Source organism: Nothobranchius furzeri, chromosome 3 (genome assembly GCF_043380555.1).
Source record: "Nothobranchius furzeri strain GRZ-AD chromosome 3, NfurGRZ-RIMD1, whole genome shotgun sequence".
Lineage (NCBI taxonomy): Eukaryota > Metazoa > Chordata > Actinopteri > Cyprinodontiformes > Nothobranchiidae > Nothobranchius > Nothobranchius furzeri.
In genome coordinates, this window is record NC_091743.1 from 41042397 (window position 1) to 41063369 (window position 20973).

At 43.1% G+C, this 20973-nt stretch overlaps 1 protein-coding gene across 3 annotated transcripts in view; it reads right to left on the reverse strand.

Annotated features, from left to right (window-relative positions):
- LOC107385841 (integrin alpha-5) overlaps positions 1-20973 on the reverse strand; it is an 81286-nt gene that overhangs the window by 18432 nt on the left and 41881 nt on the right. For all 3 annotated transcript variants that reach the window (XM_015959981.3, XM_015959983.3, XM_070549170.1), the window contains exons 19-24: positions 5035-5102; positions 2158-2308; positions 1922-2014; positions 1586-1665; positions 397-477; positions 208-313 (exon numbers count right to left, since the gene is read on the reverse strand). In XM_015959981.3, the coding sequence (XP_015815467.3) occupies positions 208-313; positions 397-477; positions 1586-1665; positions 1922-2014; positions 2158-2308; positions 5035-5102 (579 nt within the window). The remainder of the gene's footprint in view (positions 1-207; positions 314-396; positions 478-1585; positions 1666-1921; positions 2015-2157; positions 2309-5034; positions 5103-20973) is intronic.

Below are 20973 nucleotides of genomic sequence, written 5' to 3' on the forward strand. Positions count from 1 at the left end.
CAAGTTTGACGAAAGGTGGGTTGGGGGAAAGGGCATAAAGGTCATAAAACAATACACCTGTCAATTTGATTTATGGTGGGAAAGGTCATAAAGGTCAAAGAACAATAGACCTGTCAAAAAGTTTGACAAAAGGTGGTGTGTTATATCTCTGTCATGCTAGATCTTACATTAAATAAACAAATGTCTTTTCACCACATCCCAGTCTACCTCATAAACCTGGTGAAGCTCAGGACCAACGTCTTGTTCCCCCCTCAGATTGTGATGGACGGTGAAATTGGGTGGAGGGAAGATGACTTTGTCCGGACGTGAAACTCTGTAAGAAGCAGAGTCCTGTCAGCCACAGACATGCTATACATTATGATATAAGTGGTGATGATGTGGAGGAAGATGCCTCACCCCTGCAGAATGACATCAGCCACAGCAGCAACCTCCAGCTCAAACAGCACCACCTCACTCTCTGAGTTGTTGGTGTTCTTACTTCAAACACAGATTAAAAACAGTTGGACAACTAACAAGAATTTAAACATGCGATCAAATCTCAAAACTATTTTACAAAAAAGAAGACAGTGATTCAAGAAATATAACAAAATTACATTTCATACTGATCCTCCATCCATCAGTTATTGGAGGTAACGGGTTCAGGAGGGATGCTCTAAACATTCCTCCTTCAGACTACGCTGGAGAATTCCACCAGCCTCCCAAACCAGAGTGGATTATAATCCCTACATTACAGGAAATTCACCAGAGGCAGTCGATCTGAAGGCAACTTAATCAGATGCAGAGGAGCAGCAGCTCTACTCTGATTTCCCCCAGATGATTGAGGCTAAACCCGTCCAAGGGAACCTTACAGCCTCTGGGTGAAGAGGCTCAACCCAACGGGAAATATATCACTTACTTCCAACTCCCACCTATAGGCAGATATTTAAAGTGTTGCTGAGAGGATGACCTCATGTCCTAAAACCTTCTGGACTCTGCCTTTAGAGGGTGTTTGTTCTGTTTCCACCTTAACGTCCAGTTTCCACTTGGATGTCTAATTTCTAACTGTGGTTTCTGATTGGAGTTACATCTTTGACAAGATACATTTCTATTCATCTTAAATCCATGCTAATGAACTTTTTCATATTTTACTGAGTATGTGCTTCAGAGACCCTTTAGGGTAATGAAATGTCCCTCAGAACTTCAGAGTGGCAGACCGCCTCCTAGTGGGCTTAGTAATGTGGAGCTGCCATGCCTGGTGCTGCAGGCTGCTTCCAGCACGTGTTCTGCATAATTTAGATCCCGAACACAGCTGATTTGTTTAATTTAGGGATGAATCGCTCCTGTAGACACTAAGGAAGGCTGGGAGACATTTCAGCTGTTAAAAACAAACACTGAGGGGTGCTAAAAGCAAACCAAATTTTATAAAAATGTTCTCATGACAACAGTTTTAAATCGTATTAGTTTGAAATAAATAAATAAATAAATAAATAAATAAACAAATAAATAAATAAATAAATAAATAAATAACTTTTCGGGCTATAATTAGAGCAGCGGGCTGACCTCGCCGTAGGGTCATTCATCAGTGAGCCAACCAGGATCAACCTACCTTCGTATCTGGAGCTCAAACTGAACAGAACTCTGAGTGTCCTCCAGCCTGGGCACAGTAAACCGAAGGCCGGCCCATAACTGCACACACGAGAAAGGAAAATAGCTCCATTTTCTCACATTTCACTGCAGAAACAAACTTTTTTCTAACAAAAGTTGAAACAATAAAAGCTTTTCTCTTCAGATGCACACAGGACTCACACATTTTATCGGGTCAGTATCAAAACATGTTGAGTTTGTTTGTGCATGAATGCTTAATGTTGACGTGGTTTAGTTTTACTGACACAGACAAAGTGAATGAGTCCAACAGCAACATGGGAGTTATTGTAGCTCTTACACTGGTACCGGACTTCATGGGGTTCCCCAGATCACACACCAGATAGCGGGTCTGGTTGTCTGCCTCGTAGCTGCACGCCAAATGAGTCAGACTCTGGAAAAGACGTCCAGTTACAACCAACACTCACTTATCAGTAATTTTAATATTTTAGCATAAAATTTAGATGACTTAGCTCAACATTTAAAAGAGAAATAAAAGTTTCTCTAAGTGTTATCATTGACTGCAGGGTGCCTCACCACGTTGTTGCGTGCTATCCCGCTGTAATCAGCCTCTGGGGGCCACGCCACATAGAGCTCAGCCTCATAAGCCCCGCCCTCTCCCTCGTTCCTGGCATTAAAGGTCAAGCTCAAGGTGTTTTCATCCCCCAGGTAGACCTCTGCTCTGTCACTGAGGAACGAGAAGCACAGCGTCACAACAAAGAAGTTTCTCATAGAAGCAGAACTGACCTCATACCCGTCAGACAGAAGTAGCTTCAGCAGAAACAAAAGTTAAATACAAAAACTTTCTTTGTTAAAAATTATACATCTGAAAAAAAGGTGAAAAAAACATCTTCAACCTTTAGTTTCTACTGCTGTCAAAATCCTCTAAATAAATGAATAGTTGTGCATTTTTACATATAATAGAAAAAAACATTTTCTGTGATGTTTGTTTAGATCAAATGTTCAAAACGTCGTTTTATTATTGGGAATTAATTAATACAATGTGGAGGAACATAAACGACAGAACTGTTAAGTGAGGAAGTGCAGCACTCGGACCGTTTTTGGGGGAGCACTATGGGCAGGGGTCACGTCTGAAGAAACAGTTCACCGTCATTTAAACCCAGCAGAGACCGGTGTTGTGTCAAAAAGTGCCCCTCCTGGCCATGATTACAGAAACAGGGTTTATGTGGTTACCATGGTGACCCTAATGCGCCACTGACAGCAGTTTCTTACACAGTGAACGTATTAAAATGTAGACGTCTGAGATCACTAGTTTTTTTGGGCAGTCGTTCTATTGGCACTCTCCAAAACCTATCCATAAAGTTTCTAGTTTCTTTGTATTTTGCTCGATGAATTCAAAGAGAACATGTTGCCCCTTTAACCTTCTGCCGAGCGTGAGTCTGACTCCTTCTCAGCTCAAAGCGAGTCTCCACGTTGACCTTTCTGCAGCTGTAAGTGCAGCTCCGTGTGTCGGAGCAGCTGTGTGTCTCAGAACATCAGCCTCCACAGCTGCTCTGTTCTGTAGTTTCCCGTTCTGAGAGCGGCATCGACCTGCTGCAGTAAATGTGACTGAGAGCAGCAGCTCGTTTACAGATCATGTTCTAGTGCTGTTTATTTTGTGCTGCGTCGGTTTGAGAACACGTACGATGTAAAAGGTCATGAAAGCCGCTCCTTCCAGACAATGCATCTTTGTTTCAGACGCTCCCCGAAGACCATCTGTCCTGGGAAACAGCCTAAATGTGATTTGTCTCAGGAAATAGACCCCGACGTTCACAGCCATGTTTCTGTGTGCCAACACACTTTCAGTGTATCGATAAATCCTGTCAACGCCCTCCGACTCCCACCCTCCCCCGTCTCGGTGGAAATAAATTCATGAAAGGGGAAGACAGAAGTGTGTGGAGAGTCTGAACAGGAGCTCTACTTTCATTCAGTTTCCTCACGTCCCCTAACCCCCCCCCCCCCCCCCCCCCCAAAAAAAAAAGAGAATTCTGGACGCAGAGACCCCTCTGGAGGTAAGTTAACCACCAGATGATTTTAATCAGGGCAAGGCGAGTCGAGGAAGGAATAGGACCAACCATCTACACGTGCTGAGGACAGAAACCGCAGCACACCACAGAGGTGTTACATCACGCTGGATTTTATTTGTTGAGAAAATACTAAAGTGAATCAGGAAGCTGGTGAAAGTAAATCTAATTGTGTCTGTGGAATGCTGGCGAGCCACACTGACCTGCTGTGTCTGTGTCAGCAGAGGGAAATTGTGTTCAGCAAAGTGCTGAATCATTTTGTCCTGAGGCAACTCTAAAAAAAATCTTTGTGTTGGGAAACTTTTACTCCTGATTTTATTCCTGCAGCTAAGAGAAATCACATGGAAACGTGACACAAAGCACCGGTCCTGACAGAGGAAGGCAGAGTGTTTATGAGCGGGAGTCACACTGAACAACGGCACTCTGGTGTCCTTCTTCAAATAAAGCAACCATCATTAACCATGATGAGATGGCGCCAGGAGTTGGGAATTCCTGCAAATCTGGAATTCTGCAGAGTAAAGCTGCAGAATGACTTCCTGGATTTGAAATGGTTGCTCTTTAAAAGTAGAGCTGTGCGGTTTATCATACGTGTAACTCAACATCAACTCTGGCTTCTAACAATCGCAAAAAGTAAAGAATAAAAAGATTATTACAATTATGGGTATCGGTAAAAGTTAACCGATACCGATGCAGTTGCCAGAAAGTGGCTTCACTGTAACTTGTCATTTCTGTTCACCTAATATTTTAGTTTTGTGACAATTTCTATTAATATATTTTATTTTTTATTTACCTCACAGTCGTTTCCTGTTGAAAGCAGAGGAGAAAATAAAACCTGTATACCAGTTCATTGCATTTTTGTGTGTGGTAGAAGTATCAGTACTTGTAATCAGTATCGCCGAGTACTCAGATCCAAGTATCGTATCTGTTTGGAAAAAAGTGGTATCGGTGCATCCCTCTTTAAAAACGTTACTTAATGCATTATTAAGCATAAGTAAACAAAGGATCCTTTTATTAACGTTCCTGATATTGTTAACTATTAAGTGTCCTAAAGGTTAGAACAAAGGGCCAGGGTGTGTGTGGGTGTGTGTGTGTGTGTGTCTGCTTAGCAATGCATTACTTAATATTAACATTAAAATTAAGCAGTTGTTAATACTTTATTCAATAGTTTATTAATGCTTGATAATGCACTAAGAAACGTTGATAAACGGACCCGTATTATTAAGTGTTACCAAATACTGTGAGCATCAGAAGGCTCTGATGGTCACATGTGGGGATTGGGTTGTTTTCATTGTGTTTCATAAAGGAGGTTAAAAGATCTTCTTTCAAAGGCTGTTTGTAATGTTTTCTCTAACTTTAAGAAAACAAAATATGGACATTTCTTTCTTCTCACCCGTAAACATCCAGCTTGAGATCCGGAACACAGATGTTGTCCTCTCCACAGTCCAGCTGGATCTGAGCCTGGCAGGAACAGGCAGAAGGACACGGATTAATGCAAGGAGACAACAGGAGTGGCTGCTAAAGGAGGAAGCTCTGGGAGGAGATGGACTGCAACAACCAGACGGCTGAACGTTGGCTCCATTTCTGGTTGACAGAAACCTCTTCTGTACGAGGAAAAGACTAGATGATGAATTCCACCTAAACATTTGTCGCCTTCATAAAAACCTCAGAATACAGTTAAGATAAACCCCTGCTCAGATTTTGGTGACAGGCGACTTTGTGAGAGCTGCAAGTAAAAACACGAACGTGATTTGATTTGGCAGGAGTGATTTCCCACAGGCCTCTTTGATATTTCTGCTTTGGTCAGTCCTTTCTGTCTTTTTTTTAAGCTTTTGTAATGTCAACCATGCCATGTTGTTCTAACATATGGGATGCATTAGACTCAAAGAATGCTTCAGAGAGCAGAGAATCAGCCTGGTGGTGGTTACCAGTGTCTCGCTGGAGATTCTTCTTCAGCTGACTGGTTTTAGGTTTATTCAGGCGGTCATCAGTCACTTAACACCAAACAAACACGAGGACGTTGATGCTTCTCATCTATTTAACTCTTTTAGCTCTTGGACAAGCTGGTTCCCAAAGTCAGAGACTCTCTTGGTCAGCTTGCTTCTCACACCAAACCTTCTGTCAGGAATCTTGGTGTGACCTTTGACCCAGCTCTCACCATGGATTCTCGTGTCGGTTCTCTTGTTCGCTCTTCCTTCTGTCCTCTCAGGAGCATTGCTGAGTCCCATTCTGTCCTGCTCTGAACTTGAGGATGTTATCCACACCTTCATCTCCTCACAAAGGAAGTAGCCTTCTTTGAACTTTCACTAATCAACAAAAGGTTTCAAGAGTCACCCCGACTGTCTTCATAGTTGCAGCATCATCTCTCAGGAATCCTCACTAATTTATCAATAATAATAATAATAATACATTTTATTTAAAAGCACCTTTCTGGTCACTCAAGGACACTGTACAGAATAAAAACACAAATCATTCAGTAAGTAAACATACGTAAACATCAACAAACAAGGCACTCTAAAATTCAAAGTTGATATGTGGTTATGAAGAGGTGAATTTTGAGTTGTTTTTTGAATTCTGTGAATGACATAATGTTCTTGATGAGAGGGGGAAGGGAGTTCCAGAGTTTGGGAGCAGTGCAGCTGAAGGCTCTACTCCCCATGGTGCTGAGACGAAAGGAGGGCACAGAGAGGTGAATGGAGGAGGAGGACGTGAGGGAACGGGACGAGGTGACGATGTGAACGAGATCTGTGAGGTAGTGAGGGGCAAGGTTATGGATGGCCTTGAAGGTGAGAAGGAGAATCTTGTAGTTAATCCTGGTGTGCACTGGTAGCCAATGGAGTTGTTTGAGGATGGGGGTTATGTGATGAGAGACGGGAGTTTTAGTAATGATGCGTGCTGCTGCATTCTGAACCAACTGGAGCTTACGGAGGGTTTTCTGAGGGAGGCCTGAGAGAAGAGAGTTGCAATAATCGATACGTGAATGCGATATGGATTGTATTGTAAGGTTAGCCATGTCAAAGGCGAATTTCTGCCTCAATTCGAGGTGGACAATAAAGTTTATCCATCTATCTATCTATCCATCTATCCATCTATCCATCCATCCATCCATCCATCTATCTATCTATCTATCTATCTATCTATCTATCTATCTATCTATCTATCTATCTATCTATCTATCTATCTATCTATCTATCTATCTAACCAGACTATCGACAAGAATAGAAGTAGAGTGGACTTCAAGGGAGGGGCGAAGACGATTAATGTTACGAAGATGGAAATAAGCTGACCGTGTGATGCTATTGATATGAGATTGGAAGGATAGTGTGCTGTCTAGTATGACACCCAGACTCTTGACCTGGGGAGAGGGGGAAACTGAAGTATTATCAACTGTGAGAGAGAAACTGTCAAATTTTGAGAGGGTGTTCTTGGTACCAACCAAAAGAAGTTCTGTTTTGTCTGTATTTAATTTCAGGAAGTTTGAACTGAACCAGGATTTTATTTCTTGAAGGCAGGTGATGAGGGAGGAGGGAGGAAGTGCAGAATTTGGCTTACTGGACAAATAGAGCTGGGTGTCATCCGCGAAGCAGTGAAAATGAATATTGAATCTGCGGAAGATATTGCCAAGGGGAAGGATGTACATAATGAAAAGGAGGGGCCCCAGGAGAGAGCCCTGGGGCACACCAGAAGAGAAAGATGAGGGCTGTGAGCGGGAGGATTTGATAGTAATGAACTGAGTGCGACCTGATAGATAGGACTGAAACCACTGAAGTGGGATGTTAGCAATGCCGATGGAAGATAACCTATGGAGGAGAATGGAATGAGATATTGTGTCAAAGGCCGCACTCAGATCAAGGAGAACCAGGATGGATAGTAGACCGGAATCAGCAGCAATGAGGAGATCGTTAGTTATTTTGAGGAGGGCTGTTTCTGTGCTGTGAAGTGGGCGGAAACCAGACTGGAAGGGTTCATAGAAGGAGTTTAGTGTCAGATGGGTGTGGAGCTGGGTAGCGACTATTTTTTCTAAAACTTTGGAGACAAAGGGTAGGTTGGAGATGGGGCGGAGATTAGTAAAAATGTTAGGATCTGAACCAGGTTTTTTAAGTATTGGAGTAACTGCAGCAGTTTTGAAGATAGAGGGAACAATACCGGAGGAAAGGGATGCGTGTATGAGAGCGGAGACGAGAGGGAGCAGATAGGGGAGGCAGGATTTAACCAAGGCCGTGGGAAGGGGGTCGAGAAGGCAGGTAGAAGGCTTTGACTTGTGGATAATATCTGATATCTCAGAATCACTGGGAAGTTGGAAAATGGAAAATAACTGTGTTGGTTCGGGAGGATCATATGGGGAGGTAGGGGGATGCTTTGGTTGATTACACGGTGAATGTTTATTATTTTTTTGTTGAAGAACAGAAGAAGGGCATTACAAGTAGCAGTAGAGCACATGTGTGGGGGCAGAGTATTGGACGGCCGGTGAATTTTATTGATAATGGAGTACAATGACTTAGTGTTGCCTCGATTGGAGTTGATTAGAAAGTAGTAATACTGTTGTTTGGTTAGTATAATTAAGTCCTTATACTGAGTCATATGGTTTTTATGTAGTTCTTTGTGAATGGTGAGACCAGTTTTTCTGTAGAGGCGTTCAAGCTGCCTGGATATGGTTTTCAGCGACCGGAGTTGAGGGGAAAACCAGGGAGCAGACTGACAGAAAGTAACAGAACGGGTTTTAACTGGAGCAAGGGAGTTTAAAATGTGAGCTAACTGGTCATTGTAGAGAGCAGCCAGGTCATCAGGAGAGGAGAGATTGTCCGGTAGCTGAATATTATCAATATAGGAGGATAAAGTGTCGATAATGATGTCCTTTATATTCCTAAAAGAAATTAGCCGGGTTGGTTTGGTAAAAGAAAGCTGTGTTACAATATTGAAAGAAATAAAATAGTGATCAGTGATGTGGAGATCATCAGCTGCACAGTTAAGAGGGGTGAGACCAGAGCAGCACAGCAGATCCACGCAGTGTCCTTTGGAGTGAGTTGGAAAGTTGATGTGCTGATTAAATCCAAGGCTGTCCAGGCAGGATGAGAAGTCTTTGGTGAGGGGAAGATCGCTGTTGTCCATGTGTATGTTAAAATCTCCCAGCACTATTACATTAGATGAGAGTGTAGATAAATGAGTGAGCAGTACTGAGACCAGGGGCGGATTTAGGACTGAAGAAGATCCGGGGCTTAACACACACGCGCACACACGCACACGCGCACACACACACACGCATGCGCGCACGCGCACACACGTGACACGCACTAGTCAACATCATATATATATATATCTTGTACCACATAATGTTTAATCTGAAGCTACATATTAAGCATATTCAGGGCAGAGTATTGTTCCTGTTAGTGTTTAGTGTGAGATGATAGTAAATATTAACTTTACCTGATAGTAAGCTAACTTTAGGCAAACCAGCAGCACAACAAATATTTTCAAATAAGACTCACAAACCTGAGTCAACACCAGTCTCATCAGAGCTGGGGTTCTGTCGTTGTACTTTTGGTCTAAAAAACGTCCTCATGTCCATCTTCACTCATGCGTTTCAGACAGAGACTGTAGAAGAAGCCAGCTGCTGAAGGGCTTCTCTTCAGTGGTGGAGGCTCAGGCAGGCTGTATACCGACTGAGTGGCCTAGTGGTAGAGTGTCCGCCCTGAGATCGGGAGATCAGGGGTTCGACTCCTGGTCGGGTCATACCAAAGACTTTGAGAAAAATGGGACCCAATGCATCCCTGCTTGACACTCAGCATTAAGGGGTTGGATTGGGGGGTTAAACCACCAAATAGTTCCCGAGCTATTTTGACCCAGGGGTTGGGTCAAATGCGGAGAATAATTTCACCACACACCTGTGTGTGACGACTAAATGGGACTTTACAAACTACTGCCAGCTGCGCTCTCTCTGTTGGACTTTGGTACTGCATGTTACTTCCGCGATTTAGATCCGGGGCTTATCATGAAAGATCCGGGGCTTCAGCCCAAGTAGCCGGGCCTAACGCCGCCCCTGACTGAGACTTCTGACAGAAAGTCTTTGTGAGGTTTAGGGGGGCGGTAGATTAATCCAATGATAGTGGGGGTAGGTCCATTATGTTTAAAAACCAAATACTCAAAGGAATTAAAATCTGAGACAGACACTGGCAAAACTTTCCAATTCCCGCGATAGATTATCGCGAGACCTCCTCCGCGAGAACTGCGTGGTTATCAGTCATCTTCATTTAGCCGTGCCTCGTGCAGAGTGCAACAGCTGCTGTTAATGTAGACAAATAAATCTAATTTAGCCTGCCAAGCCATCCTACAGTATATGTGAATATGTAGTCTGGCCACGACCCATAACTAGATCTCAGCCATGGGGCGGAATCTGTGGTTGTCTTTCAAACTTTCAGAGCCCCTTCACATGCTCTCACCCCATACCTCGAGTTTCTCGCGCTGAAAAAGCAAGTCACAATGGTACCCCTGCTTACGGTACAATGGAACATGGCTAACAACATGGGGCAATGTGCTTAGGTCTGTTTAGATTTCTAGGCTAAATAAAATTATACATCCATCCATTTTCAGCAGCTTATTTGAAGCCGGATCACAGGGGAAACAGCCTAAGCAGAGAAGCCCAGACTTCCCTCTCTCCGGCCACTTGGGCCAGCTCCTCTGGGGAAATCCCAAGGCGTTTCCCGGCCAGCCAAGCGACATAGTCCCTCCAGAGTGTCCTGGGTATTCCCTTCGGTCTCCTCCTGTTTGGATGTGCCTGGAAAACCTCACCAAGGAGGCATCCCGGAGGCATCCTGACCAAATGCCCGAGCAAACTCAACTGGCTCCTCTTGATGTGGAGGAGCAGTGGATCTACTCTGAGCCCCTCCCGTCTGACCAAGCTTCTCACCCTATCTCTAAGGGACACCCTGAGGAGAAAATTCATTTTGGCCGCTTGTATCAGCGATCTCATTCTCAACCCTCTCAATACGTTTAGTCCGGCGAGGTCTGACCAGCATCCTCCCCCTTATGAAATAAAGTTTTCACAAACCACGAGCTATGCTTTAAGGATTCTGTTTCTAGTTTAAAATAATATAGTCCAGGGTTGAAGAGTGTAGGTATTGTAGTATTGCATTTAAAGCAAAATAAATATGCTTGGGGAGTGGAAATATATTTTTAAATTGCCTTTTCTGAGTCAGAAACTAAAAAAGGGAATTAAATTCAGCTTCTTCTTGTGACTACGGAAGAGGATTAGGGCCACTGAAAATAAAAAATAAGGAAAGAAAAATAATTCTGAAAAACCAAAAATATGAACTTTCTATTTCCCCGCGACTGGAGGAGAGAAAAGATATGCAGCAAGCATTATTCGTGGATAGAAATGACAGGAAACATGGGTTTGGAGGTGGGGAGAATTAGGGACCGATTTGTCCGTGTTAAAAAGTGTCTGAAATGTAAAATAAAATGCAATACAAAAACAATATAAACACACTTGGGCTGCTTGGTGGAGCAGTTGTTAGCAATGTTGCCTCGCAGCACAAAGGTTGCAGATTCGAAACTCAGCTGCGGCCTTTCTGCGTGAAGTTGCGTGTTCTCCCCATGCATGCGTGGGTTTCCCCCGGGTACTCCGGTTTCTCCCACAGATCACAACATGCCTTATAGGTTATAAATTGTAACTCTCTTTGGATAAAAGCGTCTGCCAAATAAATAAACATAAATAAACATTTACACTATCTTGGCCCGGATACATGACAGGAAACCCTAGAACAGTGCTACGCCCTCTCTCTAAAACCAGACTGAAATTCCTCAAACATATTGTTAGAGTTTAGATGCTCTTATACTTGATTGGCCAATATTTTCTCCAGGACTTTGGATAAAAATGGAAGGTTAGATATTGGTCTATAATTCATTGGGTCATCTGGATCCAGAGAAGGCTTCTTAAGTGAAGGTTTGATTACAGCAACCTTAAAATCCTGTGGTACATATCCATTTACTAAGGATAGATTGAATATATCTAGAATGGGGGCAGTAACCAAAATAAATGCTTCTTTAAATAATTTGGTTGGGATTGGATCTAAAATGCAAGTTGAAGGTTTAGATGAAGCTAATATTATTGATAACTCTGAAAGCTCAACTGGATCAAAATGATTCAAACACAGATGAGGTTCTACAGTTACCTCAGATGCTGCCTCACTTACTGAGGAACAAGAAATTGCATTAGGGAGGATGTTAATTATTTTGTTTCTAATAGAATTAATTTTACTTGTGAAAAATCCCATAAAGTCGTTGCTGCTGAGGGCTAATGGAATAGATGGTTCAGAGCTATGATTCTGTGTAAGTTTGGCAACTGTACTGAAAAGAAATTTAGGATTATTCTTATTCTCCTCGAAAAATAAGCAGTTATAGCTTGTCAAAGCTTAGTTTTATAAAGCACAAGACTATTTTCCAGGATAAGAAGGACTCCTCCTGGTGTGTAGAGCACCATGTTCTCTCCAATTTTCTAGAGTTTTGTTATAAAATTTTGTAAATGAGAATTAAACCAGGGTGCCAACTTCCTGTCCCTAATTACATTCTTTGTTAAAGGGGCAAAATCATCTAATGCCACACGTAAAGAGTAAGTAACATTATGAACTAGATCATCAATTGTGAAGGCTAGAAATAAAAATATTGCCCTCTGCTACGTTCCTCTAAGATGCTGAAGATAGTAAAGATGGAACAGATGCAACAGCGTTGTCAGATAGAGACAGACTATAGTGAAATTTAATTTCATGTCTCGAGAACTCAGTTATAAAAAAACTCATAGGTTATCAAAAAGTGGTCCGAGAGGACTGGATTATGTGGAAATATAGTTATTTCCTCACACTCTAAGCCAGAAGTCAGCACAAGGTCTAATATATGATGGCAGCAGTGGGTGGAGCTATGTATTCTTTGGGTAAAACCAATTGAGTCTAAGATATTACCAAAGGCTACATTGAGGCTATCATTTTCAATGTCCACATGAATGTTAAAATCCCCCACTATAATGACCTTTTCAGTATTTAGCACCAAATCACATAAAAAATCAGAGATCTGATCCAAAAACTCAGAGTAAGGGCCTGGTGGATGATACAAAACTACAAACAAGAGTGGTTTTACAGTTTTGCAATCTGGATTAAGAAAACTAAGAATAAGAAGTTCCAAAGAACTGTAGCTATTAATTGGTAAGGGATTGATTAATAGGTCTGAATGAAAAATGTTTGCTACTCCACCTCCTCACCCTGTACTTCGAGCAATATGATGATTTAAATAATTTGAAGGAGTCGACTCGTTTAAGCTAACATAGTCCTCTTGCTGCAGCCAGGATTCTGTGAGAAAGAGCAAAGAAATCTATTTATCACAAATCAAGTCATTAACTAAAAAAGTATTTGAAAAAATAGACCTAATGTTTAATAACCAACATTTAATTTTTCTAGATTTCTGCTCAATTGAATTTGTTCCAATATTTATGAGATTTTCATGATTTGCTTTATTAAGCCTGATTTTTAATTTGTGTGATTTTGGCCGTGGGCAGGACACTGTCTCTATGGGGTAGTGGGTGGGTAACAGTGCAGAAGCTGCAGAGGGGTGTGTTAAACTACAACTCTACTTCCTGGTCTGGACCCTGGGTTGTCATGGAGGACTAAAACAATTGTTTATGTTTATGTTTATGAATTTAGCAGACGCTTTTGTCCAAAGTGACTTACAAGTGATAATCTGCATATTGCCCTTGAGGCTAACAACAACAATAACAACAACAAATCTACATCAGTCATGGAGAGCAGGGAACAAGGATTGGACAGTAGAGAGGGGGGATGGGTGCAAGGAGGGTGCTAGTTAAGAAGATGCTCTCTGAAGAGCAGGATCTTCAGGAATTTCTTGAAAATTGAAAAGGAAGCTCCTGTTCTGATAGTGCTTAGAAGGTCATTCCACATTTGTGGAACGATGCATGAGAAGAGTCTGGATTGTCCTGAGCGTGGTGTAGGCATTGCTAGCCAACGATCCTGTGATGACCGGAGCGGCCGGGCCGAGATGTAAGCCTTTGCAAGAGGATTCAGGTAGATGGGAGCCGTACCCTCTCGGACTTTGTATGCTAGTGTTAGCAATTTGAATTTGATGCGTGCTGCTAGTGGTAGCCAGTTCAGCTCAATGAACGGAGGGGTGACGTGTGCTCTTTTTGGCTGATTGAAGACCAGACGCGCCACTGCGTTCTGGACCATTTGAAGAGGTCTCACAGTACAGGCTGAAGACCAGTTAGAAGGGCATTGCAGTAATAGAGGCAGGAGATGACAGTAGATTGCACCAGGAGCTGGGTGGCATGTTGTGTTAGGTATGGTCTGATCTTTCGTATGTTATACAGCACAAAGCGGCATGAACGAGCAACAGAGGCAACATGATCTTTAAAGGTCAGCTGTTCATCAATCACAACACCCAGATTTCGAACTGCCTTTGAAGGAGCCAGAGATAGGAAGTCATTTTGGATTGAGATATTGTGCTGTATGGATGGTTTTGCTGGGATGACAAGTAGTTCAGTTTTAGAGAGGTTGAGTTTGAGATGGTGGGATTTCATCCATTTTGATATGTCAGAGAGACAGTTTGATATTCGTGCAGAGACAGTGTGGTCGTCCGGTGGAAATGACAGATAGAGCTGGGTGTCGTCTGCATAGCAGTGGTAGGAGAAGCCATGTGATTGAACGATCTCACCCAGTGAGGTGGTGTATATGGCAAAGAGAAGAGGTCCTAGTACAGAGTCCTGGGGGACTCCTGTGGCAAGATGATGCACGGTAGAGGATTGTCCAAGCCAAGATACACTGAATGATCATCCTGTAACGTACAATTCAAACCAGGCGTGTGCTTTCTCTGTTATGCCCATGCTAGAGAGTGTGGACAAAAGGAAGCCATGGTTGACAGCGTCAAATGCAGCCGATAAGTTGAGCAGGATAAGCACAGAGCAGTTTCAGTGGAGTGGCCCTTTTTGAACCCAGATTGGTAAGGGTCAAGCAGACAGTTTTGTGAGAGGTATTCTGCGATCTGCTTGAAAACCACCCTTTCAATAATTTTGGACAGAAAAGGGAGTAGAGAGATAGGTCAGTAGTTCTCCACATGATTTGGAGGAATAGATGGGGTTTTTTTTTAGCAGCGGTTTAACCTGAGCATGCTTGAGAGAGGTGGGAAATGTACCGGATGTCAGTGATGCATTGATCACAATGCAATGCAATTGATGTGTGACTGCTGCAGCTACTGTAGGAGCAATAGCTTGGAGCAGCTTAGTCGGAATGGGGTCAAGTGGGCATGTAGTAGGGCGGCTGCACGTGAGAAGCTTGGACACAGTGAGGGGAAAAAGAGGAAAATGAAGCAGTAGGGCCTGAGATGGTTGGGCTAGAAAGAGTTTGTGGTAGCGAATGTTCAGGAGTGGCCAGTTGAGTAAACTGTTTGCTTATAGCTGCCACTTTGTCAGTGAAAAATGAGGCAAAGGTGTCAGCTGATAGATTGTTGGTTGGAGGTGGAGATGGAGGGTTGCGCAGAGTTTTGAATTGGCCAATTGGCCATGTTCCTAGAAAGAAGAGCTGCTCCATCCAAAGAAGGATGGATGCCGTCTCTTCACATCAGACCAGGTTTTCCCCAAAAAGTTTTCCAATTATCAATGTAGCCCACGTTGTTTTCAGGACACCACCTAGACAACCAGCGGTTGGATATAGCAGCAGCCAGAAAGCTCTCGAGCAACCAGCAACTCCAGCCCCTAGCCAATCAGCAGCTGACAATCACAATGCCAGCCCGGGTCAGTGCACATGGAACCAAAATAAAGCAGGGAAAGAAAAGTTGAGGAAAGTTGGGAGGAAATACCAAACCGCGCAGTTGGAAAAGGTGGCTAGACCAAACCACACCCACCTGACTCATGCTCCGTTGGAAAAGGTGTGTGAGCTTGGGTCATAGGAGGCATGGCTTTCAACTCCTTCCAGGGAGGATGAGCTACAGCCGTGCAAATTTCAAAATCTTTTCCTCCTGTCCTTGATGATGTCATGCTACATGAACCACAGCTTTAAGCAGATTTTGCTTTCCTATCGAATCAACTATTTGAAGGTTGAGTTGCTTTACTACTGTTCTGTTGGCCCCATGCTGAGCATGGCTTGTGTTTATCCCTCAGGAATCCTCACTAATTTATCAATCATCTTCATTTAGCTCTGCATCTGCAAAAACACGTCTGAAAACCGCGTCCAGTGAGCAAAAACACACAGCAGCCATAACCGTAGCAGCTGTTATCTCCTCCGGCCTGAAGCCGGCGTTAGAGGAACTAAAACAAAACTTTATTTAGCACCAAAAAAATAAATGGATGATTAATAAATAAAACTTCTTTAAGGGCAAAACCTGCTTTCATATGTCATGTTGGGCAGTTCTGTGTCAACAGTACCAGTCAGTCAGAACAACCACAAAAAACTAAAATACTGAATCACATCCATCCCACAGTAATGAGTGGAAAGCCGCTAAACACATGAATGATGAGGAAAACATAGTGTAGTAGCTGCTGTCTGAACTGAGACTACACCCAGTAATAATGATGAGACATAAACGACATCGCTGACAACTTATTACTGGTTTTAGCTGTTTTCCACCATGACTCCTCTCCTTTACTCCTTTCCTGTGCTCAGGGTGACGTTTGAACCAACTTTATGTATTTAAATGAACACTGATGGAGAGAAAATGCATCAGAAACGACGGGCACCACAAATTCTTTGGTTTTGGTGTTTTCAACTTATGCTTCTTTTTTTTAGCCAAATACCTTAAATCATTTGGCTTGTTTGTGTTTGTGTTTTAGCAAACATACAACGACTTCAACAACTTAAACAATGACTACAAAATGCACCTAATTTTGCACAAGACAGATCCTGTAATCAGTTCTTTTAAACAAGAGATGACTGAGATATCTTGAAGATCTTGCAAAAGCCCTAGGGTGTTGTGCAGAAATGCAGCTCACAGTAAAGTTGTGAAAGTTGAATAACAGCATTAAATTCTTTAGATTAACATGGAAATAATGGAAATGTAGAACTGAGAACAATAAAGGTATTAAAAAGTGGAATTTTGAAAATAAATAAAATACATTTCATGGGCCGTAGTATTACTGTCCAAGTAAAGAATGAAAATCAACTGGATGTTTTGTCCTTAGTTACATAATCAGATTCAGTCAGAACTCGTGATTTAATGTTCTGTGGCTGCAACTTTTGCAACCATCTCTCACACAAGTGATTCCTGGACCAGCGGTCTCAGGTTTGAACAGTGATGCATCCACACAGCTGGGCTCAGATCTCTCCAGAGATTAAGACCTGGGCTCATGAAAGTCCATCTAGCAACAGCCTGATGTTCTTCTAATTCATTCTTAAGATCTTTTAGCAGAATATTTTGGCTCCATGACCTTCAAACGAGGCAAAGTTCTCCACCTCTGGGAAGGATCTTTTACTCCAGGTTGCCATGGTAATCATTGCACTCTGCACAGATTCAAGGTTCCTGTACCACATGCAGCAAAGGAGCCCCAGAACAAAACCAATGGGCCATTCCCATCTGTACCGGGTCGGCCCGGGCCGGGTAGTGTAGGCTGTTTACATATCTAGGTGGCCTGGTATTTTTCCGGGCCAACCAAGGCTCATTCTCAGCCCTCTTCTCGAGGGGGTCTGCTTCAGGCCGACCAGGGCCAACACACCCACTGCTGACAGCAAATTCACACCTTCCATTAGAGCAAGCCTCTGATTGGTGGGTAGAATCAGCCCACATGGGCTTAAGGCAAGGATGTGTGGAATCAACCGGGCCAGGCTGGGGCCAACTGGGGCTACCCGGCCCGGGCCGACCCAGTACAGATGGGAATGGCCCACAAGTTTCCTCTATGTTGCTTCAGCAGTCTGGTGCACCAGGAGTGCGTGGGATTTGCTGAGAGCTTGGCCTCATCACTCCAAAGCATTTTCTCTCCGAATCTTTGGTGGCATTTCAAACAGCATTCTGGTAAATTCCTGCGTAGTTTATGACGTGTTTCTGTCTCTATGGAGCTCTACTGCATCTTCTTGCATGGAACCCATCATGATTCAGAACGCAACAGAAAGTGTGTTAAGTGACTTTTGGAGTTCAGCTTGAAGAGTTTTGGGTGGTTTGGTTGGTAGTTTACAGTGGGGTTGCATTTCCTTGGGAGGTTGCCGCAGTCCGGACAAACAAAAACACCAAAACACACAACGAGGATTTGAGCTGAACAAAACCCAAAATCAGAAAAACAACACGACCATGACAGCTTACTTCTTGTTTTCTATGGAAACTTGAGGCTCAGTCATTATTTCTACGGTTTCTCTGTTTGGAGGGCGACTTTGATTCGCTGGAATGACGCAACTCAGAGAAACTGGATTTTTACAGTTAGTTTACTGAGAAACATCTGTCCAGTCCTCAAGTGTTTCCCCATCCTTTGACTTCCTGTTTTGATCCTAGTCAACATGACATGTTTTCAGTGTGCTGAGATCACAGCTCAGGAATAGCTCGTTTAAACTACAGATCTGTTATTCTCTGCCTTTAAGAGTCCTGAGTGAAACACACAGGCTTGTACAACCACATCACACGCTCACTTCACCGTGAATCACTCAGAAAAATGAGCGCAGGTTTCTGCCGCTGCCCGCTGCAGCAAAGGACCAGTTAGTGCATAAAAAAACCATGAACAGATGTGTGAGCAGAACACAGAACCACCCTGACAGAACCGCCAGTCCTGCCTCTGTGTTCTTGCAGAGCCATGACCCACCCAGTCTCTGAACCTCCCAGCTCTTCATGAGCAAGAAGGACCCATCTGAGACCCGAGGGCTGCTGGGAGCTCGCCATCCATCATCGCTGCTGCTCGGTCTTTAACCACACAGGCTCCAAACGGCTTTGTGTTTGATATGTTTTAAAATGACAACCATTCAAATATGTCTCCTGTAGTGAAAGTAAGAATGGGAGATGTGCCATGGCGCATGTGTGCATGTAACACACTTAATTCTGTACATCTGAGTTGCATTTGGTTTTTGGAAAGTCCTGTAGAAATATTTATCATGTCATCCGATTTGCTTTTGTGGTGACCATCTGTTTAGCTTCTAACCTGCGAAGCATGTGGCCTTGCAAGTGGTGTGGTCTGCTGTTGTCGGGCAGTCCTTCTGCACTGCATTAGAACACCGGAAAATAAATAAAAAATACAAATACAGAGCCTGGCTGAAATTTTAGAGGAAATGATCAAACTGTCCAAGAAGAAACACTCCCCCCTTTTCCCTTCTTCATAGGAAATAATGAGGCTCCTTCCCTGAACTGGAAAAGATGCATTAGAAACAGACATGGCCAGTCAGGGATGATGCCACCACATGTGACTTTCCAACTGCCTCCTGAGAGAAAACCAGTGAGCAAACTAAAAACAAACTCCACCGTTTCGAACTGGAGTTTCCACATTTGTTGTTTTGGACCAAGCAGTTTGGTGCTTTTTGCTTAGTGTGTATTTTTTAACAAAGCTACTTTTATACACCAGAGAACCCAAAATTTCCTGTCTGGAAGTTTACAAACAACCATGTCACACACATCAGAACCAAAGCACAAGCTCCTCAGGTCAAAGCTCACACCTATCTGAAGGATACGTTATGTTGGGACGATATTTGTTTCCATGTTTTCCAAAGAGTTGCAAAAACGTCTAAAGCAGGCTATTTATAAAGAGGAAATCATCATCAAGTGCTGATCCTGGAAATGAACAAGTAATGTCAGTGAAGGCATCATGGCTCCCCAGATGGCTGAAGAAGGTCAGTACTCAGAAGGTTAAGAGGTCATTGTAGGACTATGTTACATACCGATTGAGCCCGAGTTCCAGCTAAGCCAGATGGATTATGGAACGATGGGAATGAAAACTAGATTGGCTTTCTCGTGGAGTAAAATATTATTCTTCATTATTCTTGATTTTTAACCACACTGTTTATCTGGTGCCTAAAGGCCAACTTGACTCATATTTGTAATACATCAGCAGTGGTCTCTACTAGGAATGAATGCCTTGTAAGTCGTACTCTGAGGAACAAAAGCTCCAGTGCACCTGTTTGAGGATGTAGAACTCAGCTGGAGGAGAAAGTAGCTTCAGACGACAGGATCTGGAGTCTTATTTCCTGATATTTGGACATCTCGCCTCTGATTGGCTAACAGCAACGTGACTGTACCACTGAATCTGTTTTCTTGGAACGTTGATGTTTTTTCTCCACTAATAACACAAGCCTGGAGGAGTTCTGCTGTGTGGTGGAGTTGCTAATGCTAATGGTTAGCTTCTACTAGCCAAGGCATTCTCTGCTGTTTCCTGGAAGCTAAACCAACAACAGCCTTCCCCACCGTGAGTCAAGATGGGTGAGTCTATGAATGTTAAGTGGCAGTGTGACGCAGATCTGTCAGGATTTTCTAATCCTAGAGTTTCACCATCTATTTTTCTATCAGAAGCTAAAGAAGCTAAATACTCTTCAGTCTCAGAGACTATTTTCATGTTCAGCCTGCATGAAAAACTCAGTGACCCATTATAATCAGAAATAATCCGAATTTTTTTCCATTTAAGTTGACACTTCAACAGGACCCTGAGACCTGCTATTAAAATCACTAAACCCAAACCCAGTCACTAAAACCTTTCCTGAACTCTGAACCGATCCAGAAAATAACTCACTGTGACTCACTGGTTTCAGTAACTATTGGAGAAAAGGTTTGGCGTCCCATTACCAGCTTCAGTAGCCCACATAAACAGTTTCTATATGGGATAGGGGCAGAAAGCATTGGTGCTGTCATAGACATGTCAACAGTCTGGCATTAAATTGATAGCGCCTTCTAGAGTCTTGGCATCAATCAAGCTTTGGAGGAAAAACAGATGGCTATAGGCAGTCAGGAGACAAGTAAGTCTTCTCAGTTGGTTTAGAATGAATCTTTTAACTCAAAAGTGAATAAAGGTCAAAGGCTACCAAACAAATCTCCTGTATGTGGGCAGGGCCAGATTAAGACTTCGTTGTACCCTGGGCAACAATATTCAAGGGCCCCATCATCACGACCCAAGGATCACCATAATATGGTCACATACAGAATATATTACTGTAATATGCAGTAAATATACTCAATACTTGAATGCCTGACTTCACGTAACCCGCTCAGGGTAACCTTTGACCCACCTTGTGTGGACTGACCAATGAGGAGAGAGTCTTAACTTGAGGCCCTCTCTTCATTGGTCAGTCTACAAGAGACTGACTCTCAACTGATGTTCAAAGCGAAGCGTCTCTGTGCAGCGCAAAAGCCCGGGTGGACAGTTTGTTTAATACAGGGTGATCATATT